Source organism: Saimiri boliviensis, chromosome 11, assembly GCF_048565385.1.
Source record: "Saimiri boliviensis isolate mSaiBol1 chromosome 11, mSaiBol1.pri, whole genome shotgun sequence".
Lineage (NCBI taxonomy): Eukaryota > Metazoa > Chordata > Mammalia > Primates > Cebidae > Saimiri > Saimiri boliviensis.
The window spans coordinates 19641021-19668162 of record NC_133459.1 but is presented as its reverse complement, the minus strand read 5'-3'; the positions used below and the strand labels follow the sequence as shown (position 1 = coordinate 19668162).

Sequence of the window (27142 nt, the reverse complement as noted above, 5' to 3'; positions counted from 1 at the left end):
CATAAAATGTTCCAATAGCATTAAATGTGTCCATGTCAGTGATTTGGCAGTTAATCGTGTCACCCTGTGACATCTCTCATATTTTCATTTTGACATGTTTTCCCAATATCTGCTCTCTAATTTGAGTTTCATCTTCCTGTGCATATTGGAAGGAAGCATCTATGGACAGGGTCTGCATTACAAATGCTCTCTATCCAGCATGGTGTCTACAGGAGTGGGTGCTGCCTTCCCGTTTGAGGAATGGTTACGTGGACTGATTGATTCTTAGTCTGTTTGTGCTAATGTAACAGAATACTACAGACTGAATGATACAGTGTGGCTGTGTCCCCACCTAAATCTCATCTTGAACTGTAACTCCCACAATTGCCACATTTTGTGGGAAGAACCTGGTGGGAGGTAACTGAATCATGGGGGCGGATCTTTCCCATGCTGCTCTTGTGATAGTGAATAAGTCTCACAAGATGTGATGGTTTTAAAAATGGGAGTTCCCCGCACAGCCTCTCTCTCTTTGCCTGTTGGCATCCATGTAAGATGTGACTTGCTCCTTCTCGCCTTCCACCATGATTGTGAGACCTCCCCAGCCATGTGGAACTGTGAGTCCATTAAACCTCTTTCTTTTGTAAATTGCCCAGTCTTGGGTATGTCTTTATCAGAACCATGAAAACAGAGACTACACTGGATAATTTATGAACAACAGGAATTTATTTCTCACTGTTACAGAGGCTGTGAAGTCCAAGATCAAGGCACAGGCTCGTTCACTGTCTCTGTTAAGGGTTGCTCTCTGCTTCCGAGATGGCAGCATGAACTGTGTCCTCACGTGGCATAAGAGACAGAAGAGGGGGAACTGGCCCCCTCAAACCCTTTCATAAGACACTAATCCATTCATGAAGGCAGACCCCTCATGGCCTCATCACTTTAGAAAGGCCTTACGTCTTAAAGCTGTTGCATTAAGGATTAAGTTTCAACATTAATTTTGGAGGGGACATAGACATTCAAATTATAGCATTGATTCAATGATGTGAGGATGGGAGGGAGTGTCCAGGGCTTCTCAGGGGAAGCTGGGCTGCTTCGGGTTTATCTCTGGTTTCCTGAGTCAACCTGCCAGAAAGGATGGGAAAGCAGAAAAGGCTTAGTTAGGTTCCAGTCCTGGCCTGAGCCACTCTTGCGACCTTAGACAAATTACCCAACCTCTTGCCTCTAAATGGAGTGTGGTAATAGCCACTGTGGAAATCATTGGGGCAATCACATCCATGCCTGTGCCTATCTGCAGAGGAGGCAGTTCACTTTCTCAGGAAGGCTTGTAAGCTTTGCCTTCATAGGCCAGTTTCTTCACCTCCCTGGGCCTCATTTTTCTTGTCTCTGAAATGGGATGTGATATCCCCTCAGGGGACCAGGGTGGCCTGCCGTAGACACAGTGCATGGTGGTGGTGGAACTATTTGTGTTCTGCAGAGCAAGGCGCCTCCTTTATCAGCACCCCTTTCCCCCCAGCACAGGATGGGGCTCTTGAGGCCTCTGACTGTCTGAATGGAGCCTGGTTTTATCTAAAACAAACACTGGGCCAGCCCTGGTATGGAGTCAGGGCCTCACAGGCTCCCGGCCAGATGGTCCCACTGCAGCAAGGGAGGCCGCATGATTCCCAGACACCTCTATCCCTGCAGCGTGTGGGGGATTCCCAGACACCCCTATCGCCCCACAGCTCTGCCTGCCTGGGCGTTCGTTTCCTCCCTGAGGAGTGATGTGGAGAGGGCATTCCAATGAAAACTCCCAGAGCAAGAAGTGGCTGATGAAATGGTGTTCTGTCTTTGTCTCTGGGACTTTGGGGTAGGGACTGAAGAAGCTTCTGGAACTCAGGGCCCCTGGAAGAAAGTACCCAGGCAGTGTGAAGCTCTGTTGTCTGGCCCTAGGCTGCCAAAAGATCTTCATACCACTGGAGCCACGGAAGGGCCACCATCTCCAAATTGTGTCCCCAGCACAGTGCCAGGAGCCGTACTGTTGGGTGTTGGCTTCCTTGCCTCCATGAAATCTGGGAAGTAAACGTGAGCCAGGGACGTCTTAAAGGAGACCAGAGCATCAAGCCCCGGTCTTGTTGAATCAGTGACAGCTCTGAAAGGGGGATGGGACCAGCCTGGGGCTAGTCTGAGAATGATAAGACAACAGCACCCTGAATGAGGGACTGTGGAGGGTTCACACAGTCTCGGAGACCTTTTTCTTAAAGTTCTGTGTCTGCTTTCACTTTGGTTTGTTTGTTTGTTTTTGTTTTTGTTTTTTTGATTTTTTTATTTGTTTGTTTTTTGAGAGCAAGTCTTGCGCTGTTGCCCAGGCTGGAGTACAGTGGCATGATCTCGGCTCACTACAACCTCTGCCTCCCGGGTTCAGGTGATTCTTGTGCCTCAGCCTCGTGAGTAGCTGGGATTACAGGCACCTGCCACCATGCCCAAATAATTTTTTTAATTTTTAGTACAGACCAGTTTTCATCATATTGGCCAGGCTGGTCTCAAACTCCTGACCTCAAGTGATCTTCCCGCCTTGGCCTCCTAAAGTGCTGGGATTACAAACCTGAGCCACTCATTTCACTTCTAAACCCAGCCACCTCCCTCCCTCCTGCATGCTGGAGTGCTATCTTTCTGTTATTCATTGTTTTATTCAATCACCAATTATGCATCAGACACTCTGTGTGCCAGGCATTGCTCTGGGCTGGGGATTATGTCAGGAATAAGACAGTCTTTTCTTGTGGAAGTTACATTCCAGCAGGGAAGACAGACAATAAACAAATAAATGACTAAATACATCCGTAGGGCTGTAAAGAGTAAGGGCTCAAAACAATCAACTAGCGGGTGGGGCCAGAGAGGAAGAGAAAGAGGAGGTGGGAGAGTGTGCTGTGGGTTGTCCCTGTGGGCTCCGGGAACCAGGGGGAGGAAGAGGAACTGTACCTTCTACCAAGGTTCCTGCCCAGGCCCGCATCGGCAGTGGGGATACGGACGCCACATGTGGAGGGGCCGCGGACGCCGACTCCTGGCAGGGCCTCCTCATCCGTCCACTGCTGCTCCGCCTGTCTGATTTCTTTTTAAAAAAGTGAAATCTTAGGTGGACACCCGGCCTCATCACCCTCTCATCCTCCAGGTGTGGTGTCCTTCCTCACCAGAAAAGGAGCCTGGGCTCTGTTCTTGAAGCCACTCCTGTTGCTGGGGGCCTGCTGGGTCCCTGTCCAGGGCTGCAGAAACCACTGACACATGGAATGGGTGAGAGGCAGCCCCAGCACAGCGCTGCTTCTGCTCCACGTTAGTTTCATCCTTCAGCCCGCAGCTGGAGCTCGGCTTCCTTGGGGTGTGCTTGGCCTCCCTGGTCTTCCACCCTCCCCTCAAGGCCTCTGGGATGTTCTCGAGAGTTCACCCCGGGCATAATCAGATGCTCCTGCAAGTCCTTGGCTGCCATCTGCCTCACTCAACAGGCTGCCAGCCTCACGTGGACAGGCCTCCAGCTGTGTTGCCCACTGTCCCCCATACCCAGCCTGGCAGCTGCCAGACAAAAAGAACTTTGTAAACAATGTGGGAAAGCTTTGTAAATAGTGTGGCACCCAGGCGGTAGAGGCCGAAGGAATAAACTTTGAACCTGGTCTGGGGCAACCTCAGCGAAGGAGCAGGGAGGCTGTGATGGAAGGACACACTCCTCCCTCCTGGTGACGATTCGGGGCTTCTGGACAGGTGTTAGGAAAATGCCTCAGAACTCCTGTGATGAGCACAGCCAGGCCGCTCCTGGGAGCCATTCTTTAGGCCTCTTATCTTGGTGGCCTTGGGGGAGGGAGATGCCAGGCTTGCTCATGGCCGGAGCACACAGAGTGCCTTCCCCAGTGCTGGCGCTGGCATTCCAGGGGCGTGGCTGGTGAGACGCTGCATCTGGGGCCTCTGGGGCCTGGTGAGTAACGAAGATTCTCCTGCTTTCTCTTCCAAGAGCTTCCCTGGGAGTGTTGCCATAGGCACGAGGCCCCTGGGAGGGGCGAGGCACTCCCCTTTTGCTCTCCCTGACCCTCTGCATCCCAGCTCCCCTGTTTCCGACCTCCCCATCTTCTGGGTGCTGGTGCTGCCGTGGGGCCTGGGGGACACGCAGGTGTTTCCAGCACTTGGCAGCACAGTAGCTGATGGTCTCTAGGGCTGTGTGAACCCTCCGCAGCCCCTCATTCAGGCCCCTGGCCCTGTCTCTCAAGGGGCTCTCTTGTCTCTCTATCTTCCTTCAGACCAGCTCAAGGCTGGTCCCGTCCCTCTGACTTCAGCAAGACCAGGGCTGATGCTCTGACCAGTGAAAGCCGTGGTGCTATTTATGGTGAGGATCGGGAGGCAGGGAGCTCTTGGGTGAGGCTGGGAAAGCTGATGAAAGACTGGCTGGGAAGTGACGCGTGTCCTTTGCTCCAAGTGGCTACGCCAGGCAGCTTTCTTTTCTCCATGCACCCGCCCGCCCTTGCATGCATCCCTGCTTGTCCCCACACTGTCCTGTCCTGCTCCCCGCAACCCAGTGCCCTCTCCCAGAGGAGGGAGGAGTGTCCCAGAGGGAGCAAGAGGGACGGATGGAATTGAGGGATTTGGAGAATCCGGCATGGTCTGGAATGGGGTCTGAGAAGGCTCAGGCACAGAACCCCAGCACACAGTAGGTCATTGTGGACCTGAGCAGCAGGACACAGTCATCTTCACCAGGTGCAGACAGGAGCGCCCCGTGCTGTGCACCCACCGGAGCACTGCCTTCAGCGGGTGGCATCTGGACCAGGGCACTGAGGTGAGGGAGAAGGATACGGCATTTCGGAGGTGTCCAGGGTAAGGTCTGAGAAGCCACTGCAGGAGGGAGATGCTGCTTGCTGGAGTTGGCAGCAGCGGTGGAAAGCAGCCCTCAGAGCTGACTGTGAAGTCCACTGGTAGACATGCCCGGCCCCTCTAAGGAGGACGCGAAAAGTAAATTCATAATGAATGAGCCTTTTGAGTTTCTATCCAGCTTCAGTCTTTATCACAAGAAAGGTCATCTGGGATCTGAAAACCAAGACGGGCCTCTGTCCCATGCACCGGGCAGGGGCGTTTGTACATGTTATCTGTGGGGAAGCACACTGTCCTGCTGGTGGGCACGTGTGGCCAACCCGGCAACGTCTGTGAACCCAACTGGCAAAGGGAGAGGAACGTGGTAGACTCTTTTTCTTTGCAGTCAGCAAAATTTCCGGAGTGCCTCCAGCTTGCCAGGCTCTGCCCAGGGGCCCTCACGTACCTGTGGTGATGGCATTCCTCACCACCACCCCCACAGGCAGATGTCAGCGCTCCTTTGCAGCTGAGATCACCAAGGCTCCGAGAAAAGGGACTTCTCTAAGGCCACCCAGTGGGCAAGTGGGGCCACATTGTAAACTCCACTGTCTGTTGTTCCAGAAAACTCCACGGCCAGCGTGAGCGAGGCAGAGAGAAAGGCGCAAGTGTACTACCGTGCGTGCATGAACGAGACCATGATCGAGGAGCTCAGGGCCAAACCTCTAATGGAGCTGATTGAGAGGGTGAGTCCCTCGGGCAGACCCTCTTCCCAGCCCCGGCCCACACCACCTGCCCGCCCCCTGGCTTCCACTGCAGCCCTCTGGTACCAGGGAGCTACATCACACACCTCCAGCCGGTAGCACGGAGAGAGAGAGTGAGAAAGAGAGAGCGTGTATGAGTGTGAGCGCATTGCATAGCTGTGTGGGTGGGATGTCTGCACATGCGTTTGTGTGAGGGTGTGTGTCAGCATTTGCTGTGGATGTCTGTCATCTGTCTGTGTGTCTCTGTGCATCTGTGTGTGGGTCAGGGGCCGTGATTAGAGGGAAAATATTCCTCCACGTGGCTGCTGCTTTTTCTCAGGAGTTATGTTTGTGTGTGTGGAGGGGTGTGCGCCTATTCCAGAAAGACTCACAGAGAGTCTGACCTAGAATCAGAGCCCTCCCTGTAAGGAGGGACCAGGCCACGCTCCTATACCTGCTTACTCCTGAGTGTGGTGGGGGGAACATCTTTCTTCCTGGGCACCTGCCAATGGGTCTTGAGCAGACTCCGAGGCTTCCTGGTGCAGACAGAAGGTGTCTGTGGATGTTTTCTGCCTGCCTCATGCTCCAGGGATGGCCCTGCCTCTTAGCTTGGCTCTGGGAAAGCATTGCAGCAGGGTTGGTGGTTGCACGTGCTGGGGACTGTGCTGGCCCCTCCTCTCCGGACAAGTTTCATGTGCCAAACCAGGGAAGACCAGGGAGATTTTTAAAAATCCAACTTTCTTGGGAGGCTGAGGCAGCAGGATCACTTGAAGTCAGGAGTTCAAGACCAGGCTGGGCAACATAGCAAGACCCCATTCTCTAAAAAAATTTTTCTTTAATCAGCCAGGTGTGGTGATACACACCTGTAGGTCCTAGCTACGTGGGAGGCTGAAGTGAGAGGATCTCCTGAGCCCAGGAGGTGGAGGCTGCAGTGAGTTGTGATGGCCCCACTACACTCCAGCCTGGGAGACAGAGTGAGACTCCATCTCAAATAAAATTTTGTTTTTAAATCCCAACTTTGAGACTAAAGTAGACCATAGTTTATCAGCCTTCTTAAACATGGAGAGCCTTTTATTCCCAGAGGCACAGTTGAATTTATGTTTTGATAAATCATATTCACATGATTTCGTTATCCAAAATATAAACCGTGAACCAGAAGAAGTTTCCCATTCCTATCCCAACCACCCAGGAAGCGGCTGGATTCATGCCTGGCTTGTCTAGGATAAGCCTTTGGTCCATCCGTGGGTCTCCAGCTCATGGGTCGGAAATGCCCAGTGAAAACCAATCCTTTCGTTTGCTCTTGAGGCTCAGAGAGGTCAGGTGACTGCCCCAGAGTCACAGAGCAAGTCAGCTGCAGAACCAGAATCCTCATCTGTGTCTCCCTGCCACCTCATCACCTCCCTGCCTGCTCTCTCTCCCCACAGCTCGGGGGCTGGAACATCACAGGTCCCTGGGCCAAGGACAACTTCCAGGATACCCTGCAGGTGGTCACCGCCCACTACCGCACCTCGCCTTTCTTTTCTGTCTATGTCAGTGCCGACTCGAAGAACTCCAACAGCAATGTGATCCAGGTGAGCTGGCTTGAAACTGCAGGGCGGGGGGGCAGGGGGCACAACCTCTTCCCGTTTAGAGTGTAGTGGGCCCTGGGGTGGGAGAGAGACTTGCCCTGGGTGAGGCGGCTGTCTTCTGGCTTCCGAGCCTGGATTATTTCCAGAGACCCCACTGGTGAGATCTTTGCAAGCCGCCGGCCTTGCGAAGGTGGGCACTGCACGCAGGGGAACCTTCGGGTGTTGATGGGTTCCTGTGGGCCCCAAGAGTGATGTCAGTTCCTGGGCACAGTTGAACCCACACCCTGGTTTCCCCTCCTCAGCGTCTGCTCTTTGTAACTCTGCTTGGAGGGGTTTTGAATCCATCTTTCCCTGTCGGAGCGTGCCCCAGACGGAGGGTCAGCATGCCCAGGGGAGCCCCAACACTGGTCTGCCCCAACCTCAGATGCAGAAGTAGAAACTCAGGCTAGGGGTCCTAGAGGCTGAGTTCCCAGCCTGTCTCTACCATTCACTCACTTTGTGACCTTGGGCAAGTGCCTTGACCTCTCGGAGCTACAGTTTCCTTATCAATCAAATAGACGGCAGTAACACCTGTCCTAGGCGTGCCAAGATGTGGCCATGGGTGCCAATAGTGGCAAGCAGGAATTGACCCTCCCCTCCTGCTCGGCAGGCACTTGAATGACACTGTCTTCTTGACTCCCCATTCCAGCTCTGAAGATATTTTATTTTCCCTATTTTCCTGATAAGGAACCTGAGAATCAGAAAGGTTCAGTAACGTGGCCAAGGTCACGCAGCTTTTGAGTGACTCTTAACCATCAGGAAAGTGTTGGGGAGATAGAGGCGCTTTGCTGAGGTGAGGAGGTGTTTAGAAAGGAGGGTGGCTATGCCCAGCCCTTCCGAGGAGCCTGGGAGCGCTGTGGCGGACCAGGTGTACAGGTAGGAATGTGTCATCCCCTCCCTGAGTGGGCTTCCCAGTGACTGTAGCCACCAGTCCTGCTTCTGCAGGGGCCTAAGTGGGCCTCTGTTGCCACGTGCCAGCCATTCCCAGAGCAGGAGGCTGTGCAGTGGACACACATGTGTGCAGCACAAATTCCCTCTCATGCCTGCCTCTCTCACTAGGTGGACCAGTCCGGCCTGGGCTTGCCCTCTAGAGACTATTACCTGAACAAAACTGAAAACGAGAAGGTGAGCATGTCTTTCCCCTGCCCAGCCCGCCTCCCAGGATGGTCCTTCCTGCTTGGTCCACTCCCACATCTCTGCACATCTTTGAAGCTAGGGGAGCCCAGGGGTGTTGGTGACCTGATGGGTGACAGGCAGACCGTGGCAGGGGAGGGACACTAGGCTGGCTGTGTCACTCAGGCATCGTGGACACAAGGGGCAGGAGACAGGTATCTTTTGTCCTGGTTCTAGAGAGAGGCAGCAGTAATAGCCACCACCATTGTGGGTGCCAGGCCTTCCGTACGTCACCTGCAACCCTCCCAATAGACCTGCAGATACTGAACTTCTCTGAACCTCATTTGGAATTAGTTTTATCTTGCCTTTTATAGAAGAGGGAATCGGGCTCAGAGATGCTAAGTGATCTGCTCAAGGTCACATAGGCAGTAAATAACGAGGCTGAGATTCACATCCAGATCCACGTGCTCCGAAGCCCACGGCTCTCCCTACCCGGACCTGCCTCTTGTGATGCCCTTGGGGCAAGCTTGCCTGGAACTCACTCATCTGTCCTTTCATTCTTCCACCCGAATGTCCTTGAGCAAACCCCCACAGAGTGCCTGATGCTGGGGAGATGGTGGCAGACAAGGCCACCATAACCTCCGTCCCATGGGGCCTGTGGTTTGGTATGGGAGGCAGATATTATTTATAATATCAAGGGGGAGCTGAGAAAGTCTACCATGGGGACCTAATTCAGATCCTGGAACACAGGGGTAGAGGGTGGTCAGAAAAGGGACATTCTAAGAATGGAAAGACAGCCCCAGACAAGCACTGGAAGACAGGGACCAGCCCATGTGGGGACCTGTGGGACCAGCCAAGACTTTGGGCTTTCTTCTGGGGACTGTAGGGAGCCAGTGGAGAGACGTGGCCCCAAGACCATTCTCAACACTGTGTCTCCCACAGGTGTCTTTTTTTTTTTTTTTTTTTTTTTGAGATGAAGTCTTACTCTATTGCCCAGGCTAGGGTGCAGTGGCACAATCTCCACTCACTGCAACCTCCTCCTCCTGGGTTTAAGCAATTCTCCTGCCTCAGCCTCCCGAGTAGCTGGGATTACAGGCACCTGCCACCATGTCCAGCTAATTTTTGTATTTTTAGTAGAGACAGGGTTTCGCCATGTTGTCCAGGCTGGTCTTGAACTCCTGACCTCAGACAATCTGCCTGCCTTGGCCTCCCAAAGTGCTGGGATTATAGGTGTGAGCCACCACACCTGGCCCCACAGGTGTCTTGAGGGCACTGTGCAGCACTCTGGCTCCCTGTGCTGGACTCGGCTGGCCAAGCCCCCCTTAACCCTTGTCCAGTGGATAGTGGGGGCCAGCCACTGACAGTCTGGGATGTGGACCCTGCAGGTGCTGACTGGATACCTGAACTACATGGTCCAGCTGGGGAAGCTGCTGGGTGGGGGGGACGAGGATGCCATCCGGCCCCAGATGCAGCAGATCCTGGACTTCGAGACGGCGCTGGCCAACATCACGATCCCACAGGAGAAGCGCCGAGACGAAGAGCTCATCTACCACAAAGTGACAGCGGCTGAGCTGCAGGTAACTTGAGCGCCAGCTGCTAGGGAGGCTGGGATGGCCACCACGCTTCAGACAGGGTCCTGGGCTCGGGGCTTTTATACTCATTTCATGTAGTCCTTGAAACCACGTGACAAAGGAAGGATGGTGGTTATGCCCAGTCCACAGGTGGAAAAACTGATTCTCAGAGAGGTCAAGTTACCTGCTGAAGGGCAAACAGCTAGTAAGTGACTCCAAAATAAGCGCCTGGCCAACATTAGCCTGCTTCTCTGTAATTAATAGTGTTTACTTCGAGACTCAGGATCATGACCACACCAGCTCACAGTGACGGTTCCTTTCCAGTCTCTCCAGCACCAAGCACGTCGAACCTGGGGTGTGGATTCTGTCATTACGTTTCCCTTTTCTGAACTAGATCAAGGTCTGGAGGCTCCTAAGTGGAAGAGGAGCTGGACATTTGGCTCAGATTGGCTCACGGTACGACAGAGCGTTAGGTCTGCGATGCAGTCTGTCACCCATCGGAAGAGCCTGATGTCCAGGGGCTCAGCCTCTGCCAAAGGCTGCCCTCTGACGGCCGCTTGGTCCCTGAGGGTTGGGAGGAGATAGCCTGCTGGTTCCTTCTTTCCAGAGTATCAGCCAGTATTGCAGCGGGATCAGCAGGGTGGTCACACTGATTTTCTCATTTCTTGACATCACCCAGGAATGCTTGGCTAGGCCTTGCTTCCCTGCCGGGCAGGGGTGTCACCTGTACACTGGGGCTCCCCCAGAGTGTCTTCTCCCTTCTTCCTTATTTCTGACCAGCTGAATTCTACCTGCCCATTCCTTCTACTTTCAGAAAGAATGACTAGGCACTAGGTCCCTGCCCTCTTCCCTCCTCTATCTGACAGGTGTGTGTGGGTCACCTTGGGACCTTGCACTTTATGTGCTTCCAGGCCAGTGGGGGACATCAGCTAGAAACAACCCTGTCTCATTGCTGAGTGCCTTGGGCAAAAGCAACAGGCCCTGGGAGCCAGAGGTGGGAAGTCAGAGAAAGTGAGTGTAATGAAGGGTGAGCATTTCCAGGCCAACTGAGTGTCCCAGGCGGAGATATAGGCCATTGCAAGGCCCTGGGATCAGGGTCGGGGAGCCTGGCCTCCTGCTGGTGCCGGCTGCCCTTCAGCTCCCACAGAAACTGGCCTGAGGCTAAATGGTGTGGAGCAGGCCGGGATGGAGCTCGGCAGCTGCTGTTGGATACCATCTGGCACTGTTTTCCTGCTCTGAGGCCAGGAGGCTGAGGGTGATGTTGTTTGTGCATTATAATTTGCTTTGCTCCAGCCCGGTTCTCAGCCTGAATCCACTATCATGGCCATGATGCCAACTGTCTGTGCCAGGAGTAGTGGAGAAGGCACAGGAGCCTTGAGCACATCAGCCCAGCCTGGCCACCAGGGTCCCCCCAGGCGTCATATCACCATAGCTTGTGCTCCCATCTTCCAAGCAAGAAAAGAAAGGCTTTTCCTCCCTCCCAGCTTTACAGCTGCCAAGGTGGGAGGAGTTTAGCAGATGCAGCAGCTTGCAGTACCACAAGCCTGGGCTTAGGGTCAGAAGGACTATAAGCCCCTTGGAACCATAAGTGCTGGGATTATAGGCATGAGCCACCACGCCTGGGCAAACAGCCTCTGTGTTCTAAGTACCCAAGGTTCAACTAAGATCTTTAGGAAATATAGGGATTCTCTCCTTATGTTTTTACAGATATTTCTGATTAAATTCTAATCTGAATTTGGCTTCCTTCTTTGTGAAATGGCTTTGGCTCCTTCACTCACCCTTGCTGTGTGCCAGAACACAAATGAGACATAGCTCTTGGCCTCACAAGAGGCTGTGGTTCTTAACTTTAAGTCACAGAGTCCTTTGAGGACAGATAGAAAACCATGGACTGTTTCCTAGAATAAATGGGCAAATATGCATATTTTTAAAGTTACATCTGACTCTTAAAGAAGTCCTCACCGAGCACGGTGGCTCACACCTATAATCCCAGCACTTTGGCAGGCCGAGGCAGGTGGATCACCTGAGGTCAGGAGTTTGAGACCAGCCTGACCAACAGGGTAAAACCCCAGCTCTCCTAAAAATACAAACATTTGCTGGGCGTGGTGGTATACACCTGTAGTCCCAGCTACTCAGGAGGCTGAGACAGGAGAACTGCTTGAACCCAAGAGGCAGAGGTTGCAGTAAGCTGAGATTGCACCGCTGCACTCCAGCCTAAGTGACAGAGTGAGACTCCATCTCAAAAAAAATTTAAAAAGTAAAAAATAAAGAAATCCCGGCCCCCTAAAGCCTGTGTTCTAAGTAAGAATCTCTTGTCTGGCCTGCCAGAGTTGCAGGAGATTAAGTTGAGGCAAAGGATGAGATTTTGTTCAGTAGACTGGTATACATAACACAGTAACAAGCATAACATATTAGATTCATCATTATTGTTATTATTCCTTTGTTATTAGCATGTCATCCAGATTCCCCAGTACTAAATTGATTCATTCTACTCTGGGACAGAGAATGTCTTGTTTCCTGGTGTCTGGAGTCTGGGGTTTTCTTCCCATACTCCAGGAAACTCAGAGAAAGGCACTCCAGGCTTCACAGTGTGCTTCTAGGCTACCCCTGCTGAGGTACAGAATGGTTCCAGGCTAGTGCCCAGCAGAGTTTGAACTCAGACACTCTTCCATTACTTCTGGGGGCCTGAGGACCTTCCCCTTCCTTTCTAGGACCCTCACAGCAAAGGCTGTTTGGGCCTGAGCCCCATTTTCTACCCCATTTCTCCAGCTGAGATGAAGCTCAGAAGCATTCTTCTCTTCTCTCCCACTTTCAAATCTACTAGAATTGGTTGGTTTGTGACCCACAGGATGCCTTGGCTGCAGGTGTGGAAAATGGAGCTCATCAGTGTGCCCCAGAGGGTGTGAGTCACAAGTGGAATGTCCTAGTCAGTAAAACAGCCATCTCCATGGAGACGGAGCTCGGCACATGTGTTTAAGATAGGAGTCACTAAAGCAGCCAGATTGGAAAATGGGAAAATCCTGGTATTCAGCGTATCTTATCTCAGAGTCATGGGAACTTCCCCTGCACAGAACACCTGCTTTTCCTAAAGGGACAGGGTTGTGTTGAGTACACAGAGATTTCTCCCCGTCTTATATCTGTACCTTGATCAGAGAGTTCCAGTTGCCTGCAGTTTATGAAGCTCTCATTCACTGTGCAAACACCAACATTTTGTAAACTTGTCGATTTTTCCAAGGCTTTTGCCAGCAGGTCATGCAGTCAGGTGGCTCTAATGGTGGAACCCTATTTGAAGATCTCATAACCACAGCTTCAATTTTTGTAGTCACAGAAATGTTAAAGATTAGCCTCAGAGGTTACCTGCCTGAGGGCCTCCTGCCAGGAGGAGGGCGGAGAGGACAAGGTGGGGAGAAAGGAAACTCAGGGTTATTGGGCAAGCAGGTACAAGAGACACAGAGTCATCAGCTCAGTGGGGGGGAGGCTGTTGTCCCCATTTTAGAGACGGAACAGAAACATGCTGGAGGTCCAGAGCTAGTTCCTCCTGGGGACACTGATCCAGGTCTGCTCATTCTTAGCCCAGGCTCTACCCAGCTCATCTAGCTGGCACGCAGGCAGGGGTACACTAGAGCACCCTGGCCCCTGAGACCGCTGTGCACACCTCTTCCCAGATCCACAGTTATTTTGCTATCAGTCATGGTGGGAAGAGTTACCCAGAAACTGAGAGCCAGTTGTTAACTGTTTTGTTTTTGTTTTTGCTTTGAGACAGAGCTTTGCTCCATTGCCCAAGCTGGAGTGCAGTGGCGTGATCTTGGCTCACTGCAACCTTCGCCTCCCAGGCTTAAGCATTTCTTATGCCTCAGCCTCCCAAGTTGCTGGAATTACAGGCATGCACTACCACATCTGGCTGATTTTTTTTTATGTTTGGTAGAGATGGGGTTTCGCCATGTTGGCCAGGCTGGTCTTAAACTCCTGGCCGCAGGTGATTCTCCTGCCTCGGCCTCCCAAAGTGCTGGGATTACAGGCATAAGCCACTGTGCCCGGCACAGTCATTCACTGTTTACCACCATGCCACTGCCTTCAGGACTTGCCATCCTTACAAATTCACCTGTCCTTTGAGGTCCTTGTTCCCCAGCAGCTGAGTTGCCCTTTTAAACCCGAAGAGTTGAGTAAACCTGGGTTTTAGACCTCCACACTGGCTAGTTAACTATGTGACCTCAGGAAAGTCACCTTACCCCATCTGCAAATTCAGCATCTGTTAAGTGGGGGTTTACGGCTACCCCTTTCTCACAGAGGGTGTCATTGGTATTTATCAACAGGCTACAGATTGGTCTTACATCACAGATCGATTTTACTTTATTGATTGATTTTTCCATATGAAGGCCATATATGATGCATCTCTCACCTGCTCTGTCTCGCATTTTGTCCTTTTTCAAGAAAACAAAAGAGAATTTGGAATTGGACAGGCCTAGGAACACACATGGGAGATCTTGAGCAAAGGTTGTAATGGCCAGCAGTGATGGATTGCTTGCTAAATACCAGACATACCCATCTAAGTGATTGAAACGTACAGGCATTTTTACTGTACAAAGATTGTAATGGGCAACGTTGATGGATTGCTTGCTAAATACCAGACATACCCATCTAAGTGATTGACATGTACAGGTATTTTTGCTGTGACAGTATATGTAGTCCCAAAAAACCTTGCGTTCTATAAAATCACACACTAAAAATAACAGTACATGTGGGGGAAATAGAACGGGAGCAGAACAAAAGTTACACAGCTTTACTTGAGGATATTGTGCTAAGCAAAATAAGCCAATCGCAAAAGGACAAATACTGTCCGATTCTACTTATTTGAGGTACCTAGAGTAGTCAGGTTCACAGAGACAGAAAGTAGAATGGTCATTTTCAGGGGTGGGGGTTGGGGCCAGTGGGAAGGTATTCCTAATGGGTAGTCTCACATTTGCAAGATGAAATCTGTGGGGCCAGGCATGGTAGCTCACGCCTGTAATTCCCTCACTTTGGGAGGCCGAGGCAGGTGGATCACCAGAGCTCAGGAGTTTGAGACCAGCCTGACCAATATGGTGACACCCTGTCTCTACTAAAAATAAAAATAAAAATAATTTAGCCAAGGGTGATGTTGTGTGCCTGTAGTCCCAGCTATTCGGGAGGCTGAGATAGAAGAATCGCTTGAACCGGGAGGCAGAGGTTGCAGTGAGCCACGATCATCACCACTGCACTCCAGCCTAAGTGAGACAGAGTGAGACTCTCTCTCAAAAATAAATACATAATAATAAAAAGAAATCTGTGAACAGATAGTGGTAGTGATGATAGTGCAACCGTGTGAATGAACTGAATGCCCCTGAATGATGCTGTTGTTTTTTTGAGTCAGGGTTTCACTCTGTCAACCAGGCTGAAGTGTAATGGTGTGATTTCGGCTCACTGCAGCCTCAACCTTCTGGGCTGAAGCAATTCTCCCACCTGGGACTACAGGCACAGGCCACCATGCCTAGCTAATTTCTAAATTTCTCTTGTAAAAATGGTGTCTTGCCATGTCGCCCAGGTTGGTCTTGAACTCCTGGGCTCAAGTGATCTCCTGGCCTCAGTCTCCCAAAGTGCTGGAATTACAGGCATGAGCCACTGTGCCTGGACTTCAACTGTGCTCTTAAACGTGGTGAAGATGGTGAATTTTTTGTTACATGTATTTTACCACAATGTATATATATTTTGAGATGGCGTCTCACTCTGTCGCCCAGGTTGGAGTGCAGTGGCTCAGTCTTGGCTCACTGCAACCTCCACCTCCCCGGTACAGGCAATTCTCCTGCCTCAGCCTCCTCAGTAGCTGGGACTGCAGGCATGCACTACCACTACCAGCCCCAGCTAATTTCTTTTTTTTTTTTTTTTTGAGACAGAGGTTTGCTCTGTTGCCCAGGCTGGAGTGCAGTGGCGCGATCTTGGCTCACTGCAAGCTTTGCCTCCCAGGTTCAAGCGATTCTCCCGCCTCAGCCTCCCAAGTAGCTGGGACTACAGGTGTGCACCACCATACTTGGCTAATTTTTGTATTTTTGTTAGAGACAGGGTTTCACCATGTTGTTCAAGCTGGTCTCGAACTCCTCACCTCAAGTGGTCCACTGGCCTCAGTCTCCCAAAGTGTACCACAATTTTTTTTTTAAGTTGTGCAACTTTGTAATCAGAATTCTAGCAAAACAATTGGAACCTTGAGGAGTACCTCAGCATGGCCAGAGGCTGCCGTGGGGAACGTGCCAGCTGGGAAGTGCTAGCTGTGGACACTAAGACCCTGCAGATAAGACAGGGAGCTCTGAGCAAGTGTCTTTGGGGTCCTGGAGAAAGTACAACCTACTGGAAGCTGAGAGTTGCAGAGCCTCTCTGAGGAGAGTAAACCCCAGGCTCAAGGGGTTTTCGGTCATCTTAAAATATAGCTGACCAGGCTGGGCATGGTGGCTCATGCCTGTAATCCCAGCACTTTGGGAGGCCGAGGCAGGCAGATCACTTGAGGTCAGGAGTTTGAGACCAACCTGGCCAACATGGCAAAACTCCGTCTCTAATAAAAATAAAAAATTTAGCAGGCATGGTGGTGGACACCTGTTGTAATCCCAGCTACTCAGGGGGCTGAAAGAGGAGAATCACTTGAACCCCGCAGGCATAGCTTGCAGTGAGCCGAGATGGCATCACCGCACTCCAGCCTGGGTGACAGAGTGAGACTCTGTCTCAAAAAAAACAAGTAGACCTGACCAGTCTCCTGCATGCGTTGCTGAGCTGAGGGCTTTTCCTTTCCTGCTGAAGGTTAGTGTTCGACCCTCCCCGATTGTCAGGCCTCCAAGTCCAAGCCTGGCCATTATAGCCTTGGTGACCTGCTCGTACACCTCCAGCTGGTCTCCGGGAGCCAGAAAGTCTAGAGTAACTGGATGGCCTTAAAGAGAAGTGATAGAACTAGCTCCTGCCTCAACTGATTGCTCTCCCCCTGCAGCATTTGACCATTGTTCCTACTCAGCCTCGTAAAATTTCCCCCCTAGCCATTAGGTTTCTCAAAACCCCCACCCCTGTAACTGTGTAATTTACCGCACCCTCCCCTCTACTTGCAATCAATAACCCCCACGCTTATGACCATGCCTGTTTGTAATAGGTAACCCCTACCCTTGTGACCATGCATCCCGTGACACCCTTCCCCTCCCTAAAATAGATTACCACCTTTAACTAGCCAATTGCCCCGACCTATATAACCAGACCCTTTCCTACGCCCCTCGCCTAACTCCTTTCTCGAACTTGGCCCGCTTGCACCCAAGTGCTAAATAGAACTGCCTCGTTGCTCACATGAAGCCTGCCTGGTGATCTCTTGAGGCGAGTGATGCACTTAACACTGATCCCATGCCTGAGAAACATCACCTTTGGACCAACGCAGCTCACACGTCATGCTGCTGTCATCCGGAATTTACCAATCATGTAGAAGCTCACTGAGATTATAGAACCCAATGTCGAATAGAATAGACGGCGTAAGCTCGTTCAGTCCTCCCAAATAACCCAGTGAAGTGGATTCTGTTATGCTGATTCCCATCTTTCAGACAAGAGACTGAGGCCCAGAAGGGTTCATTCACTTAGCCAGGGTTACACAGCTAGCAAGTAAGAGAGCTAGAATATGAGCCCAGGTGGTTTGGCTGCAGATTCTGCATGCTCAGCTGTTTCAGACCTGTCTGAAGCTCAGTCTCTTCACGGATAAAGCAGAGATAATAGTACCTTCTACTTGGATCTCCCAAGGACCAATTGGCATAATATGCATGAATCATATGCCGTGGCTCCTGGCACACAGGAGACGCTTGGTGAATGGTAGCGGCAGCTGCAGCATCTTCTCATTCCATCCTAGTTCCACTTCAAGTTAAATGTTGGTGTTGGACTCCTTAGAATTCTACCTACAGCATCTCTGACAAAAGTCTGCTGGCCTCCCTTTGACTCTCTGCCCAGTGCGCTGTCAGACAGTGCCAAGCCCAAGCTCTTCCCTTTGCTTCCTGTAGCAGCCCGTCCTGGAGACCTGGGCTATGAGGAGAAGCAACCTCACAGGTCACATTGTCCTTTTCCCTTGCAGACCTTGGCACCCGCCATCAACTGGTTGCCTTTTCTCAACACCATCTTCTACCCTGTGGAGATCAATGAATCCGAGCCTATTGTGGTCTATGACAAAGAATACCTTGAGCAGGTCTCCACACTCATCAACAACACCGACAAATGGTAAGGGGACCCCGGTGGCCTGGGGCACGCCTCTCACAGGCAATCCTCCTCTTGGGTGGGCTGGTTGGGGTGGGGATGACAAGCTGACTCAGAAGAGTGGGACCGGGGTGGGCTTTTATGAGAGGCAGCAGGACATCCTGGTTACGGGCACAGGTTCAAATCCCAGCTCCTTTCCAACTACCAGCTTTGTAGCCTTGGGCAGATTTCTTATCCTTTCTTAAGTTCATTCTCCTCCTCCATAAAATGGGACACAAATAGCACCTGTGGCCAGGCACAAATGCCTGTAATTGAAGGATTTTGGGAGACCAAAGCAGGAGGATTGCTTGAGTCCTGGAGTTCAAGACCAGCCTGCGCAACATGGCGAGATGGTGTCTCTACAAAAAATTTAAAAATTAGGCCGGGCGCAGTGGCTCAAGCCTGTAATCCCAGCACTTTGGGAGGCCGAGGCGGGTGGATCACGAGGTCGAGAGATCGAGACCATCCTGGTCAACATGGTGAAACCCCGTCTCTACTAAAAATACAAAAAAATTAGCTGGGCATGGTGGCACATGCCTGTAATCCCAGCTACTCAGGAGGCTGAGGCAGGAGAATTGCCTGAACCCAGGAGGCGGAGGTTGCGGTGAGCCGAGATCGCGCCATTGCACTCCAGCCTGGATAACAAGAGCGAAACTCCGTCTCAAAAAAAAAAAAATTTAAAAATTAGCCAGACATGGTGTCACGTGCCTGTCATCCCAGCCACTTGAGAGGGAGGCTGAAGTGGAAGGATTGCTTGAGCTCAGGAGACAGAGATTGTATATAGTAAGCTGTGATTACACCATTGCACTCCAGATTGGGAGACAGAGTAAAACCCTGTCTCAAACAAACAAAAAAAACCTAGCACCTGCCTTTTAGGGGTGTTGTGAGAATCAAGTGAAACAATCCATATGAGGTGATTTAATATGGTGCCTAGCACGTAAGGGGACTCAGTAAATGTTGGCTGTTATTTTAGTTAATACATAAGATTTTCCTATCTTTTTTTTTTGGAGATAGTCTTGTTCTGTCACCCAGGCTGGAGGGCAGTTGCGCAATCTCGGCTCACTGCAACCTCCGCCTCCCAGGTTCACATGATTCTCCTGCCTCAGCCTCCCAAACAGCTGGAATTACAGATGCCTGCCACCACACCTGGCTAACTTTTATATTTTTTAGTATAGATGGGGTTGCACTATATCGGCCAGGCTAGTCCCAAACTCCTAACCCCAAGTGATCCGCCCGCCTCAGCCTCCCAAAGTGCTGGGATTACAGGTGTAAGCCACCATGACTGGCAATACTTACAAGTTTTAAAGTTACTGAAAACTACCAAAAAAACAGGAAAAGATTTTATTTTATTTTATATAACTTACCTTTTTCCAAACTCCCCAAACTTGTTAAAAACATTTTTTTTTTAATGAGATGGGGTTTCACTATGTTGCCCAGGCTGGTCTCAAACTCCTGGGCTCAGGCAACCCTCCCGCATTGGCCTCTCAAAGTGCTAATATTACAGGCGTGAGCCACCCACCAGACCCTGAAAAAATTTTAAATGACTCCTACTGATCTCTTGGTGTGTATGTGCGTGTGTGCGTGTGTGTGTGTGTGTGTACGCATATGTAGAGAGAAAGCATGGGGGAGGCAGGAGAGAGGAGGAAAGGAGAGATGGGTTTTCTAATATATGGTCCTTTTTCCCCAATATCATGACTAAATGTATAGTCTCCTTTTCCCTTCGCTTTTCTTTTTGAGACGGAGTCTCGCTCTGTCGCCCAGGCTGGAGTACAGTGGCATAATCTCAGCTCGCTGCAACCTCCGCCTCCCGGATTCAAATGATTCTCCTGCCTCAGCATCCCAAGTAACTGGGATTACAGGCATGTGCCACCACACCTGGCTAATTTTTGTATTTTTAGTAGTGACAGGGTTTCACAGTGTTGGTCAGGCTGGGTCTTGAACTCCTGACCTTGTGATCCTCAGCCTCCCAAAGTGCTAGGATTACAGGAGTGAGCCTCCACGCCCAGCCTTCCCTTTGACCTTTAATGTGAGCATTTCCCCCCATGTCATCTCAAAACCTCTGCAAACATCATTTTTCATGGTTGCATAGCGTTCCATCATGTACAAATACAGTTCTTCACTTCCTCCTTCTTATTGTCAGGCGTTTTGGTTGATTCTGATTGCAGCTTAGATGTTCATTACAGTGCTAAGGTGACTTCTTGGCAACAGTGGCAACAGCCACAGATAGGTTCCCTGTGCCCTGGGGGTGGGCAGTGGGAGCTGTTATCATGGAAACCTTGGCCTGGCTGGCAGAGCTTCTTTTCCTGCCCCTCCTATTCTTAGCCTCTCTGGCCTTGTGGCTGTGGCACCTCCAAGCTGTAGAAATTCTAGTCACCTCCCCACCCCAGCGCTGTGGCACACACCGTTTGAGTCTCCATGCTGGGGCTTCATAGCTTCCAGACACAGAGCAGCTAGGCCACGAGCATTTATTGACTACCTGTGGTGTACAAGTGATTGCATTAAAAACACTGAGGCATTTTCTCTATGGTAGGAGACCCAGGCTTTTCCCTTGAAGAGCTTACATTCCACGAGCTTAGGGAGCAGTAACCCGCCAAACCTGGGCAAGCTGGAAGGGGCCTGGGGTCACAAGTCAAGTTTGAGAACCCTGTAGGAGCCAGTGGGGGCAGGGCTGCGAGGGTCCCTGCCTAGGTGTCCCTGAGCCCGTCTGGCCTCCTCTCCCTGCAGCCTGCTCAACAACTACATGATATGGAACCTGGTGCGGAAAACCAGCTCCTTCCTCGACCAGCGCTTTCAGGATGCCGACGAGAAGTTCATGGAAGTCATGTATGGCACCAAGAAGGTGAGCCTGCCACTGAACACACCTGAATATGGGCTGAGCGCCTATTTTATGCCGAGGCATCTGTGGGAGCACGGGAAGGGACCTTGGCCAGCTGGGGGCAGGCAGAAGCTTCCGGAAGGAGGTGATTATGCCAAGGAATGGGTAAAGAGGAGTCCTAGCCACTTAGCCAATTTATAGTAAAAAGTAGTTGCCAGCCGGGCACGGTGGCTCACGCCTGTAATCCCAGCACTTTGGGAGGCCGAGGTGGGTGGATCACAAGGTCAAGAGATCAATCAAGACCATCCTGGTCAACATGGTGAAACCCCGTCTCTACTAAAAAAATACAAAAAATTAGCTGGGCATGGTGGCACGTGCCTGTAATCCCAGCTACTCAGGAGGCTGAGGCAGGAGAATTGCCTGAACCCAGGAGGCGGAGGTTGCGGTGAGCCGAGATCGCGCCATTGCACTCCAGCCTGGGTAACAAGAGTGAAACTCCGTCTCAAAAAAAAAAAAAAAAAAAAAAGTAGTTGCCAGTAGTGATGATAAATGCTCACCTTGAGCAACTCACATGATCCTCACAATGCCTGTGCGGTGGGCAATGTTATTATCCCCACTTTGCACAGGGGAGCCACAATAGTATGACTTCTTCCCCAGAAACATAAAACACAGAACAGCGTCTGGCTTGTGGAAGCACCACGAGACCGTTCGCTGTTACTGTTTTCCTCCCAGTTTGTAGTCTGGGAAACCGCAGGCCAGGTGGGCTCTATCTGCCCTTTAAATGCCCCACCATGACCCCGAGGGTCCACTCTTCCAGAGGCTTCAGGGACTGCCCCTGCCCTCCCATGGGGGAATCTGCCCCCAGTGGAAAGTTCCACAGCCACTTCCACCTTCTCCCCACGGAAGGGACTATCACCCTCTTACTCATACAGCCAGGACTAATGGTTACTCATTGCACTCCTGACACTGCATGCCAGTATGGGAATACTGAGACAGGTGAGCTGGGCTCTGTACCCCGAGAGCCCAGACCGGCTGAGGGAGGTGATAGGAACTGACCCGTTCTCATATGTGCTGTTGAGATACCTCAAGCTCCGGCCCCAGAGAGCAGCTGGAGGGGCCCAGCTACAGAGCAGCAGAGGCTGGTATGCCAAGCTCACCTGGCACACCTTCCCTGTAGGGTCCAGCCCTACAGGGTTCTGTGAGCCCCTCCTGGCTGGTGCTGAGACGAGAAATTGTAGAAATAAAAAGCACAAGACATGGAGATAGAGAAAAGAGAGTTTGGGCCCAGGGGTCCACTGCTACCCAACTCGCAGAGACAAGCAGTGGCCCCTAGTAGTGGCCCCAAATGCCGCTGGGACACTCTCACTTTTATTGAGTTGCAAATCTAGGGACAGGGTAGGTAGGGCGTGATCTTGGTGGTCGGAGACTGGGGGAAGGGTGGATAGGGCGTGGCAGTGTAGGGTCAAGTACATCATGTGTCATTCAGGTAGGGGCTAGGAATTTCTGGCACCTGAAGTGAGTAAGGAGCATAATGCATCAGCACCTTTTCCATACTTATCAAGAAAGAACTAAAACATTAAGATTTATATTACCGTTACTGATTATCTTTTCTAAGACAAAAGGAACCAGGTGCAGAAGCAGAGCATGAGAGTGGACATGGAACGTGACCACTGAAGCACAGCACCACATAGAGACAGTTCTGCCCCTGGATGTCTGCGGGCCTGCCTGACATCATCAGGCCTACTGCAAGAGCTCGGAGAAGCGGAGTTTTCTCCTAACTCCTCCGGGGAAGGAGACGTCTAAGCTGTTTTGGACTTCTCCCTCCTTAGCTGGCTACACAGCGGGTGCTTTCCCAGTGCTGGCACTGCCGCACAGCCAGGGTGCCTTCCAGCAGCCCTACTGCGGGCACGAGAGGGCTCAGAGCATCTTGCCTTAGGGTCATTCATTTCACAGTGTCACCCCAGGTTCACACTTCCAACCTGAGAGGCATTAGTAAAAGAATGAAGATCACCTGTGAATAACTAAGATCACATGTGAATAACTAATTACTACGGTTATATTTCTAGTTACTTTCTTCTTCATTATTTATATGGAAATAGGCTGAGGCCTTTTGCTCCTCACGCTACACTTCTCTAACCCAGGACAGCAGCTAGCAAGGCCCCAGCAGTCCTCCTCAGAGAGCAGGCAGAGCTGACTCCAGCTGGACCCCACCCCTGCAGCCCTTCCCCGAGTCCAGTCCAGATGAGGATTGGCAGAGAACGGCAGGGTGTGGGCTCCTGCTTCAAGCCCGGGAATGCATCCTGCCGGTCCTCTTTCCCATCCCCATGCAAACCCACCTCTGACAGGAAGGGGACTGAGGAAGAGGGTAGCTGGGAACAAGCCCCATTTCTAACCAGAAGAGCTTCCAAGGGCACCACCAGGCCTTGGCCACGAGAGCCACGCTGCCCTGCGGAGGACAAGGAAGAGTAGTGGGCTGGTGGCCCTGCCCGGCCGAATCACCTTCCTGCCCTTCTGCATCTACCTTGGTGTGGCCCATCTGCCGTAGCCAAAGCCTGGATTCTGTTCCCTGCAGAACTTGGCCTTCCAGGGGACTTTCCAGAGAGAGGTTTGATCAGGACCCAGGACGGTGGTTCCAGAGATGGTTGTATGTGTGGAACGTACACCCACATCAACTCTCGCCTTTCCGGGGTACAGATTAGGAAACTGAAGCTCAGGGAGGTAAAGGGACTTTCTTAGTCACCCAGAAAGAAAGTAGCAAGGGCCTGGTGCAGTGGCTCATGCCTGTAATCTCAGCACTCTGGGAAGCTGAGACAGGTGGATCACTTGAGCCCAGCCTGGAAAACATAGCAAGACCCTGCCTCTATTTTTTTTAATATTTATTTATTTATTTATTTTTAAACGGCAGCAAGCTTGAATGCGATCCCAGATCTTATTACAACTTTGCGGCACTCTCAGCCCTTCACTTATAATAATGATAATAATAACCAAAGGTATCATTATTGGATATCTACCTTTTGTAGGCATTATCTCAACCACGTTCCTACAATTATCATAGTCCATGTTACAGATGAGGAAACCAAGTCTCAGTGAGGGAAAGGGACTTGTTCAAAGGTGCTTATAAGTGAAGAGGAGGCTCTCAGATCTGACATCTGATTCCGTAGCCCTGAGCTCTGTACCACTCAGCCTTTCTTCGTCAGAAACCAAAAGTTAAGATCAAGCTTCCCTGTGGTCACCAAGGGCTGAGATGGGGGAAGAGAGATGAGGAATTATTGTTTAATGAGTATAGAGTATCAGATTTGCGAGATAAAAAAGTTCTGAGCCAGGCACAGTAGTGCATGCCTGTACTGTGGTCCCAGCTACTGTGGAGGCTGAGGTGGGAGGACTGCTTGAGCCCAGGAGTTTAAGGCTGCAGCAGGCTATCACTGACTGCACCACCGCCCTCCAGCCTGGGCAACAGAGAGAGACCCCATCACTTTTTAAAAAATAATTAGTTATAGAGTGAGCTTCTCTGGGCCACGTTCAAAGCACAGAATGTTGCTTGCTCGAATGTGGCACTTGGAGCAGGTGGGGCACAGGGAAGCCTCAGGAGAGGCAGGGGCAGGTAGAAACCCTGAGCTGGGAGGCTCTGAGCAGGGGTCTCTGGTTACCCCAGGGCTGATGGGTGAAGGCTGCTGCTCACCTCTTTCTTAATCTCCAGCCCAACTCAAAGCCACCTCCTAGCTCTGTGACCTTGGGTAGTCCTTATACCTCTCGGAGCCTCAGTTTTTTTAATCTGCAATTGGAGATCACTCCTGACCTCACCTCACAGGACCTTTCTGTATGGCCTCCGTTTGGGAAAAAGCATAGAACCTGGGAAGCAGTGTGGCCTGTGCATTTGCTCATCCTGGCAGGGAGGGAGCCTGCTGTGAGCAAACAGCAGGGAATTTGGGATCAGAAGATCCGAATTTGAAATGTTTCTTCTAACAAGACCTTAGGCAAATTGCTTAATTGGGGCAGGGGCTCAATCTCCCATCTGTAACAAGGGGTAACAAATCCCTGCCCTGCACACCCCCGGGCTGCCTAGGATGACATGGGGGTCCCTGTGAAGTCTGTTCTGACTGCTCAAGTGCTGCACGTGGCTGTTTCTCATCAGCTGTCACCCATTTGTGACTTAAGACTTCCAGCAAGAAGGAAGGAACCCCTTGCTGAGTCCTTGTATTACAGTGAGGAAGATGTTTTTAAAAAATGCAGCCAGCTCAGGGTGGAGGAGGCTGCCTGGCTGCTCCTTATCTTCCCAGACTTGAGTCAGAGATCACCTCCAGGTACAGCCTTCCTGACCGGTCAGATCCATCTGTCTCTTGCTCCTTTTGGAGATTTTTCTCATCACCCTATAGTACTTCTACGGACTTCGTGACTTGTAGGCAGAGAGTATGGCCTCTTTGAAGGAAGACATTGGAGCCGGACTTTTTGAGTTCAAATTCCACCCCTCTCCAGGCGTGGTGACTCACACCTGTGATCCCAGCACTTTTTGGAGCGATGGATCACCTGAGGTTAGGAGTTTGAGACCACCCTGGCCAACATGTTGAAAGCCCATCTCTACTACAACTACAAAAAAATAGTCGGGTGTGATGGCACGCACCTGTAATCCCAGCTACGTGGGAGGCTGAGGCAGAAGAATCACCTGAACCCGGGAAGCAGAGGTTAAGATCGCACCACTGCATTCCAGCCTGGAAGACTGAGCGAGACTCCATCTCAAAAAAAAGAAAAAATCCACCTCAAGCACTTACTCCCTGAATGCTCCCTTTGGCCAAGTGATTTAACCTCCCTGTGCTGCCATTTTGTTTTGTTTGTTTTTGAGACAGACTCTCACTCTGTCACCAAGGCTGGAGTGCAGTGGCACTATCTCAGCTCACTGCAACCTCCACCTCCTTGGTTCAAGGGATTATTCTGCCTCAGCCTCCCAAGTAACTGGGACTACAGGCGCATACCACCACACCCAGTTAATTTTTGTATTTTTTTTTTTTTTTTTTTGTGACGGAGTTTCGCTCTTGTTACCCAGGCTGGAGTGCAATGACGCGATCTCGGCTCACCGCAACCTCCGCCTCCTGGGTTCAGGCAATTCTCCTGCCTCAGCCTCCTGAGTAGCTGGGATTACAGGCACACACCACCATGCCCAGCTAATTTTTTGTATCTTTAGTAGAGACGGGGTTTCACCATGTTGACCAGGATGGTCTCGATCTCTTGACCTCGTGATCCACCCGCCTCGGCCTCCCAAAGTGCTGGGATTACAGGCTTGAGCCACCGCGCCTGGCCAATTTTTGTGTTTTTAGTAGAGACAGGGTTTCACCATATTTGCCAGGCTGGTCTCAGACTCCTGACCTTGTGATCCACCTGCCTCGGCCTCCTGAAGTGCTAGGATTACAGGTGTGAGCCACCACACCCAGCCCTCTGCAGTTTTTTAGCTGCAAAAAGAAACAAAGAGAGACCTGCCTGGTGTACTTAGTGTGAGCAGTATATGCGGTAGGGTCCTGCACACAGTAAGCACTCACTCCACTGTAATGACTGCTGTGGATAGTGCTAGCACATGTCTGTCACCAGCTGTTCTGGGCGTTTCAGTTGAGACCCAGGAATATGTGCAGGCTCACTGTTGATTCATCTCTTGTTTCCAAAGAGCACAGGCTGGGCATGGTGGCTCACGCCTGTAATCCCAGCACTTGGGGAGACCGAGGCAGGCAGATCACCTGAGGTTGGGAGTTTGAGACCAGCCTGACCAACATGGAGAAACCCCGTGTCTACTAAAAATACAGAATTAGCTGGGCATGGTGGTGCATGCCTGTAATCCCAGCTACTCGAGAGGCTGAGGCAGGAGAATCGATTGAACCTGGGAGACAGAGGTTACGGTTAGCTGCGATGGCGCCATTGCACTCCAGCCTGGGCAACAAGAGCTAAACTCCATCTAAAAAAAAAAAAATTAAAAAGACCTAGCACAGTCAGGTTGCAAGGGAACTGCTCAGAATGCTCAGAGAACACTGGATGCATAAATGAATGAAAACACATGTGAAGGAAGGGTTTATCCAGAGAATCTCCTGAGAAAATGTTGCATAAGAGTCTGTCCATGATTCAGCTCTCACAGCCTGGAGCCTCCATGGAGCCTCAAATTAGAGTCCCCCTAGTCCCGACTTCCTATGTGGTTGGCCTCAGTCAGACACAGACCGTCTGTCCAGCTTTGGGCTTCTCAGCTGAGGGAGGGCAGCCAGGGGAGGGAGGGAGAGGCTCAGGGCAGGCATGCAA

At 51.3% G+C, this 27142-nt stretch overlaps 1 protein-coding gene across 5 annotated transcripts in view; it reads left to right on the top strand.

The window, feature by feature from the left end:
• The window catches only part of ECE1 (endothelin converting enzyme 1), a 132185-nt gene that overhangs the window by 80027 nt on the left and 25016 nt on the right, over positions 1 to 27142 (top strand). For all 5 annotated transcript variants that reach the window (XM_010345483.3, XM_010345484.3, XM_074380230.1 and 2 more), the window contains 6 exons: positions 5398 to 5519; positions 6941 to 7087; positions 8183 to 8248; positions 9622 to 9813; positions 17900 to 18042; positions 20782 to 20896. In XM_010345483.3, the coding sequence (XP_010343785.1) occupies positions 5398 to 5519; positions 6941 to 7087; positions 8183 to 8248; positions 9622 to 9813; positions 17900 to 18042; positions 20782 to 20896 (785 nt within the window). The remainder of the gene's footprint in view (positions 1 to 5397; positions 5520 to 6940; positions 7088 to 8182; positions 8249 to 9621; positions 9814 to 17899; positions 18043 to 20781; positions 20897 to 27142) is intronic.